At 41.8% G+C, this 7,919-nt stretch overlaps 1 protein-coding gene across 1 annotated transcript in view; it reads right to left on the bottom strand.

The window, feature by feature from the left end:
* Npl (N-acetylneuraminate pyruvate lyase) overlaps positions 1 to 7,913 on the bottom strand; it is a 39,588-nt gene extending 31,675 nt beyond the window's left edge. Inside the window, 2 exon segments of the mRNA XM_010640537.2 lie at positions 3,968 to 4,051; positions 7,759 to 7,913. Of these exon segments, the coding sequence (XP_010638839.2) occupies positions 3,968 to 4,035 (68 nt within the window). The 5' untranslated portion in view covers positions 4,036 to 4,051; positions 7,759 to 7,913.
* Positions 7,914 to 7,919: the final 6 nt, after the last annotated feature.

Raw genomic sequence — 7,919 nt, 5'->3', positions numbered from 1 at the left:
TCAACCCCCAGAAAAAAAAAAAAAAAAAAAAAGAGAGAGAAAGAAACAGTCTCAGAAGCAAGGACTTTCTAGTCTTTTCCTGTCTCTTCCCTATGCACAGGGTTGAATGCATTCTCTAAAGTTTCCTTAGGGAAAGCCCCTCTAGACTCCAGAAGGAACATATTTCCTGTCCCTATGCCTCCTTAAACTTTATTGACCAGGGAAGTTTAAACTCCCATCACAGGAAGAAAGACTGGGCATGTCACTACCCTAGACACTTTGTCACAGCTACTGTCTATTCTTTGGTCTCATTTAGCTTCCAGGATAAAAAAAAAAAATTCTTTTCAAACTATCATCTACTCTTTGGGCCCATTCATTTCTCCTGAAAATCATTTGCTCCCTTATAGAAGTACCTGGAGCCCTACTGCCCGCCTATGAGGAGGATATTTAAGTCTCAAGCACCTGGTCCTTTCTTGGATTGTGTATTATGTATGGCTCCTTGGTACAAGTTCTTGTTAAATATACTTGTATGCTTATGGCCTTATAATCTGTCTATAAGGGCCTTTAGAGGGGGAGAATAATTCCTTTCAGCACTTTAGTGGTTTGATAGGTAAATAGAAATGTTCAAATAGAGAGAGGAGATGGGGTGGTGGAAAAGGCAGATGAAACAGAATGCATAAAGGCAACTGCCTTTTGGAGGGTAAGAAAGGGCACTGCAGAAACAGAGATGAAGCAACAGAAATGAAAGGCAGATTATGAAGGATTTCCCATGCCACCCCAGGGATCCTGGGTGTTAATCTTTAGACCAGTTCATTTTAGACTTTAATGTGCTAAAGAATCATCTGGGGCCACTATTAAGATGCAGGTTCTGATTCAGTAGTATGTGGTTGGTCTGAGATCCTGTATTCCTGCAAAGTCCTTGGGCGATATTCAAGTACCTGCTCCATGGATCATACAGAGTAGTAAGGCTTCAACAAAGCAGAATTAACAGTGCTCCCTGAAGAGAGTGACATGAGCAGATCTGTTTACTGTGCTCCGTGATGCAGGGTGCAAGACAGACTGTGTTGCATGTACTTTATACAATTTTATTATCTGTACAGCTAACAACACAATGGCGGAGGACTGCAGTCTCTCAGAGTTAGAATGGGTCCTAGTGGGCTGGGGATCTAGCTCAGTGGTTGTGCCACCTGCCTCACAAGTGCAAGAACATGAGTTTGATCCCTGGTACCAAAAAAACAACAACAAAAAACAGAAACAGAAAGGGACCTAGAGACAATGGGGTGGTCCTCTCTTTACAGAATATGAAAGCTCTTGATGGATAACACAGGTTGTTGGTGGCAAAGCTTGGGATCAAAGGCCCATACACCTTAACTAAAATTTATTTACTAATGTTTTTTTCCTGCCAACTTCCCTATTCTGAAACATCAACTTATATTAAGAAAGCAGAACCATTGGTAAGTATTCTTTGAAATTAACAAGAAAAAAAGGATTTGGGAAAATACTGTGTTCAGGAGTTATGGAAGCTGGGTTTTCTTTTCTTTCTTTATTTTGGGTTTTCTTAATAAACAATGTTAGGAATGCTCTCACAATGGTACATCAACCAGCAGTATTTCCAGTTATGATAGTCTATGTGCCCCTTATTTCTGTCTGGTCTCTTGTAGTCTAACAGGTTAATGCTTACCTGTGCCCTCCTGTTTTGTACAGATAAAAACTTTTGTTTTTTGCAGAACTGGGGATTGACCTAAAGAAGCACTGAGCCACGTTTCAAGCCCTTTTTGATTTCTGTTTTGGGATAGAGTCTCACTAAGTTGCCCAGGCTGGCCTTGCATTTTCAATCTTCCTGCTTCAGCCTCCTGAATAGCTGGGATTACAGACATGTGCCACCACACCTGGCTAGGAATATTTGTTGGAGCAGATGAGAGAAAGGAGCTAACAGCTCACATACCTGTCATGTGCTACATGCTGACATAGACTGTTTAATTCCTAGAAGGCCCCTACAAATTACACGTTCTTATTTTGATTTCATACCTTAGGAAAGCCATGCTCCTGAAAGAGCAAATGAGAACAAAAAAAGAGGAAACAGTGACATAGAGGCAGCAGGATTAGAGGATTTAGGGAAGCAAAAAAGAATCTAAGAAAGCAAAGCCCTTTGAGCTATTTGTAATACACAAGGCCCGGTTTCCAGGAAAGCAGAACAAAGAGGAAGAACACATTTACATTCTCAGTGTGCCCCAGATTAACAAGTAGACTGCTTTAAGGAGCTACTTCCAGGCTGAGAGGTCTTATTCAAAGGTTAAAGTGGCATGGACTAGATAGAGTGTGCTGAGTTTACAGACAGGATTTTGCTGTGACAGGAAGTAAATCCTGCCTGTTCATGAAGTCACATGCCTCTGCTTTATGCATTGAGAAAAAGCTGATTTCACTGTTTCTCAGAACTTGCGGAAAGGGAAAAGTAACAGAAAAACAATTTTTAACCAGCTGAGTAATCTAAATGCCATCTCAGCAAGTTAGATCTACGTATGATGGGACTTTTCATGAATCATGGAAACTAGAAGTCTAATACTCTAACAACGTATGGAAGAATTGTGAGGTGGCCAACTTTAAATGAGAATACTAAAAGGTCTAAGAAATTTCTTTTTTTTTGGTAGTGCGGATCAAACTTGGGACCTTGCACTTGTAAGGTAGGCGGCGGCACCACTGAGCTAAATCCCTGGCCCAAATTCTAAGAAATTTCATCTTTTTTTTTTTTTGGAGACAAGGTCTTATAGTGTAGTTCAGGCTAGCCTCAAACTCGAGGTGATCATCCTGCCTCAGCCTCTTGAGTGCTAGACTACAGACATGTGACACCATGCTTGGCCCATCTTTTTTTTTTTGGTACCAGGGATCGAACTTGGGTCCATCCATGTGCTTGAAAGGCAGGAAGGAGCAGCACTAAGCTAAATCCATGGCCCTAAAATCATTGTTCTTTTAATCCTCCCACATCTTCTTTTTGGCATCTGGACCTTGTGCTTGTGAGGCTGGTGGCAGAACCACTGAGATAAACCATCTATTTTAAAGAGGTAAGGTTTACAAATTCAGCAATAGCGCATGGAAAAGAAAAGTCTTTTAAAAGATACTTTAAACAGCTTATCTTCCTCTTCCCCTTGTCTAATGTCGTAACAGTTCAAACATTTTGACCCTGTGCTAAGCACACTTGTGTTAATGCTCATAATTCTAGGATGTAGGTTAAATACTACTATTTACACAGGAAGAAATGAGAAGTTTGGAAAATCCAGCATTCTGACTATTTTGGCAGTTTGATGCCACTGACAGTTCAAAACCACTTAGACCCAGGAGGCAGAGGAATACCCTTCTTGTGGCACTGTCCAAGGAGGAGTTTTATATATATAGCACATGGCCACTTACGGCACAGGACCACTCCCCGATCAAAGAAGGGGATTGTCACAGCATTCATCTGCAAGTCCAGAGGCACGTGTAATGATTATTCAATAGTCACCTGCCGTTTCCTCTGCTCCTTTCTGTCCCTCATGTCCTAACATTTAATCAGTGTTGAAATAACATTAGAAACATGCACGAGGGGTCCATTTTGTGGATACTCTACCACTTTCTGCAGAGTCTATTTTTGTCAAGTCTGTGAACAAGATGGCTGAATCATGCAGAAGTCTGGCTCTCTAGTGGGGCCAGGAGAGTGCTTGATATGAAATCGTACTAAAATGGGATTCTCCTCATCCAATATACTAGCCCTATTGGGAAAACCAGGGCGATGGTGAAATCCCAGAAGAATTTGCTTTATGGAGCTATAGGCACTGGAGAAAGGCAGATACAGAGAATTCTTCTCTGACTTAGAGTTCAGAGAGTGCAGGATGAGTCACAGAAGCTGCCATTTGGCACGAATATTTCATATAAGTAGAGCCTAAGAGAATGTCATCATAGAGAGCTTCTATCCTTGTCAAGAACAGATCCCTTTATGGCCCTAAGTGATAGTTACCCATTCTCAGTCATTGGCGTGAGGGTGGCAGCAACAAGGCCCTGAAGTTTCTTCTTCCAGGAGGCCATTGATCTGCTGAAAAGTCTGGAAAACATAGTGTCATTTCTCTTTTCAAGAAATGTCAAGTAATGATCAAACTCCCAAGCAAAGTCCATTTACCTTAGAACCATAAAATATGCTTACAAAAACACAAACACGCATTGTGAAATTTTAGAGTTTAATTCTATCAGGGACCAACTTTAAGAACAAGGAGAGGGTGGACCTAGGAAAATACTATCTGGAAGGCCTCTAGTTTTAACTACAAGATAAGTGAGGGAGCCCTAAACCTCAGAGTAGTTATAACAGACCCAAGAAAGAACTGCAACTTAACTCAAGTAAGTCAAATACTATAAAAAAATTACTTAAACTAAAATTTGCCAGAAAAATTAAAATATGGCAAAAAGATATTTTTCTATCTTTATTCTTTTAAGCTAGAGTCTTACCTAAAATCAGCACTTAAAACTAGTACTTAAGGGCTGGTGGTTTAGCTCAGTGGTTCTGCTGCCTGCTTTGCGAGCGCAAGGTCCTGAGTTCAATCCCCAGTATTAAAAAAACAAAACAAAACAAAAAAACTAGTACTTAAAAATCCTAAGATTTCATCATGATTTATATACCTATCAGATTTACCTGACAATTCTTTCATATTCTAATTGTGCCAAGTTCTGCCAAGTTTTCCTGATTCTAATAAACCATGTAAACCACATTCAACTCTCCTCCACCTCAGCAAGTCCTGAGAGAGGACGGGAAGTGTTTGATTTGCCTTTTCTTTTCCTGCTTTGAGCCCTCTGCTTGATACCTAGTGTTCCAGTCATGAGTGAGGACTGTGTAGATGAGTGAGTGAAACGTCGAGACAGTAGGTGGATGATGACTTCTCAGCCACGTGCTTCCCGTGTAGAGCCAACCCCCATACTAATCCCTTCACCTGCAGAGTGAACCTGTCCAGTCAGTGCAGAGGACTTAGCCAAGGTAAACAGTGGGAACACAGCACACTGGGTAAGAGCCTGGATTCAATAGGCTGCTCTGCCTCTCCATAATTATAGCCATATTATTGCTTTTTGAGTTATAAGATATAAGACACCAACCCAAGCTGAAGCCACATATGCAGTGTCTAACAATCAAAGATAAACATAAATGATAATTAGCATTTTGTGACAACTATACTAAAGATAGTGGTCATACAAAAAATACTGTGATATCTATAGGCTATCAACAGGATATGTTATATTTCTGATATCATGGGTACATTAAAAAACCCAGTGCCCACTATACTGAAATATGACTCACACCATGTAGTACTGAACTATAAACCTACCCATTTTATTTGCTTTTGTCATATAACTGTTACTCTCATCTCCCCATGTAGGAGATTAAATTTCTGGAGTACAAGCACCATATATTCTACTTTTTCTCCATCCCTTCAGGTGAACCCTTGAAAAATATGTCCTGTTTTGGGGGCAAGTCAACATGATACCTCTTCCTGCAAACAGACATATGTCCCTCAAGGCTCGGTCCTGAAATCAAGCTCAAATCCACTGCTCTGTGTCAAAGGACAATAGAGGAGAGCCTTGCAAAAGCTACAGGATATTAGGCTTTGTTTGACATTTCCCAGTTCATGTTGGAAATCTGCAAAGATAAATGCAATCACTTGGCCCAGAGGGGAAGACAAGACAAATCATAAGACAAGACTCCGATCCTTGAGTCTCATGTGACCACCTTTACTACAATGACCAGGCCACTTGGCCTGAGTCCAGGAGGCCTAGTCTAGCCCAGAAGGACACCTGGTATTCCTGCAAGCATCTTAACTCAAGATAGCCAAAGTGAACCTGCCTTCTTGTCCTCTGAATAATTTATCTGTTTCTTACAACGGAGGGCCAGCTCTGGAATCAAACTTCAGGGATCTGCACTCTGGCTGTAACACTTATCAGCTGTGTGACCTTGGGCCTGCTACTTAACGCTTCTGTGCTTCAGTGACTTCTGTAAATGGAGGTAAAAGAAATCATATTTCATAAGGTCGCTGAGAAATAAAAATTAATTCATGCAGCATGATTGACAACAGTGTCAGGTACACAGTAACGACATTTTCAGGGTACTCCAAGTCTCATCTGGTGGGTATAGGATGGCAGCAGGTGTTATAGTTTCCTTACCACTCCCAGTCTTCTCTATTCTGCTGATGCCTTTCCCCAGCCCTTACCAGCTTGTCTATTCTTTTTTTTTGGTACCAGGGATTGAACTCAGGATCTTGCACTTATGAGGCAGGAGGTAGAACCACTGAGCTAAATCCCCAGCCCTGGCTAGTCTATTCTGAACCTAAGTCATTTCAATTCCATTCTCTCTTTCCCTGGCAATTGTTGCTTCCCCTTCCATGCTGCTCACCTCCCCACTTGTTAACTCTTATTTAGACCAGCGGTCATAACCCAAGGCTCAAGGGGTCCATCAGGGCACAAGAAGGTTCAAATAATGAGAGCACTGGGAGTTTCAATCAACATCCATAGTCTTCTTAATCAAACAGTACTAGTTTGCCAGGCTAAGGAGCATTTCTTCTACATTCTTGTGCTCTTGGCTGCATTTATTTCCTACTTAGCAACACTGATTTTTTTTTTTTTTTTGAGACTGACCTGGAACTCACTGTGTAGCCCAGGCTGGTCTCGAACTCAGAGCGATCCTCCTGTCTCAGCCTCCTGAGTGCTGGGATTACAGGCGTGCACCACCATGCCCGGCTTACCCAGTGAATCTTTAACAGTGACATTTCTCATCTTGTTCCGGTTTAGAAAATGCCACCTCCAGGGTCTGTCTCTACCGGAGTCTCTTCAGGCCTGCAAGGCACAAGCCCAGATTCCACTGCTTCTTGGACTATCCTGCCTGCCTTTGTTCCAGAGCATATTTCACTTCAATTCCTTCGGTCTAGCCTATTTTTCCAGCACTTGGGATTGGCCCAATATCTTCACAATGAGCTACACCCCCCAAGACCTTTTTTTTTTTTTTTTTTTTTTTTTTTTTTTTTAAATCTGAGACAGTGTCTTTCTTGCTAAACTGCTAAACTGCTCAGGCTGAACTGAACTTGCAATCTTGCTCTAGTCTCCTAGAGTTCTGGGATAATAGACATATACCAGAATGCTGGCCAACTAAAAAAAAAAAAAAACTCATCCTAAAAGCCAAAGAATCCTCTGATCCTCCATGCTAAAAATTATTTCTTCATCTCAGCGTTGTCCCCACCTTGCTTTCTCCTAAAAACCTCATACAGGGTCAGGGATTTAGGTCAGTGGCGGGTGTCTGCCTCACAAGCTCAAGGTCCTGAGTTCATCCCCAGTATGCCCCCTCCCCGCAAAATCAATATTTCAAGAATCTGAATATTACAATGAACTTGGCGATGCTATGCTCAGAAACTCTTCATAGCTTGTATCAAGAGCAAATGGTTAAAATGTTCTCCAGCCTAAGTATGAGAATTTAGAATATAATTACCGAAACACAGGAAGAGGAACGCGTGAAATCTTATACATATATCTACAGGTAAGAATACTTAGTGTAAAGAATTCATGCTGTCTAGCAATATTCTTTTTTCAAAGGCAAAGTTTCTAAAAAAAAAAAAAAAAAAAAAGACGCGGGGGGAATGCAGTTTTGCCCAAGCAGAACTTGAAGAAACAGACAACGAAATGGCAAAAATGCAACAAAAAGCAGAAATACAACCAAATTCTAGCAACAGGAAGGGGCAAGGGTATCAGATTTAATCGCTGAACTACCCTTCTTTCGCTCACTCGCTAACTGAGGCAAAGGTCCTAGCAGACTGCTGGGCGGTCTGCACAGAATCCGGGGTATGTGGCACTTGCCCCAGGCCGGGAGGCCGTCGCACACGCTTCCTCAGCTGCTCCCCAGCGCCGGCCTCTCCTTCCGCGACGCCGTCGGGTCCCGAGTGGCC

This window comes from Fukomys damarensis, unplaced genomic scaffold (genome assembly GCF_012274545.1).
Source record: "Fukomys damarensis isolate Sample0158 unplaced genomic scaffold, DMR_v1.0_HiC HiC_scaffold_11, whole genome shotgun sequence".
Taxonomy (NCBI): Eukaryota; Metazoa; Chordata; class Mammalia; order Rodentia; family Bathyergidae; genus Fukomys; species Fukomys damarensis.
The sequence above is the reverse complement of the archived record's forward strand: the minus strand, read 5'-3'. Positions and strand labels throughout refer to the sequence as shown.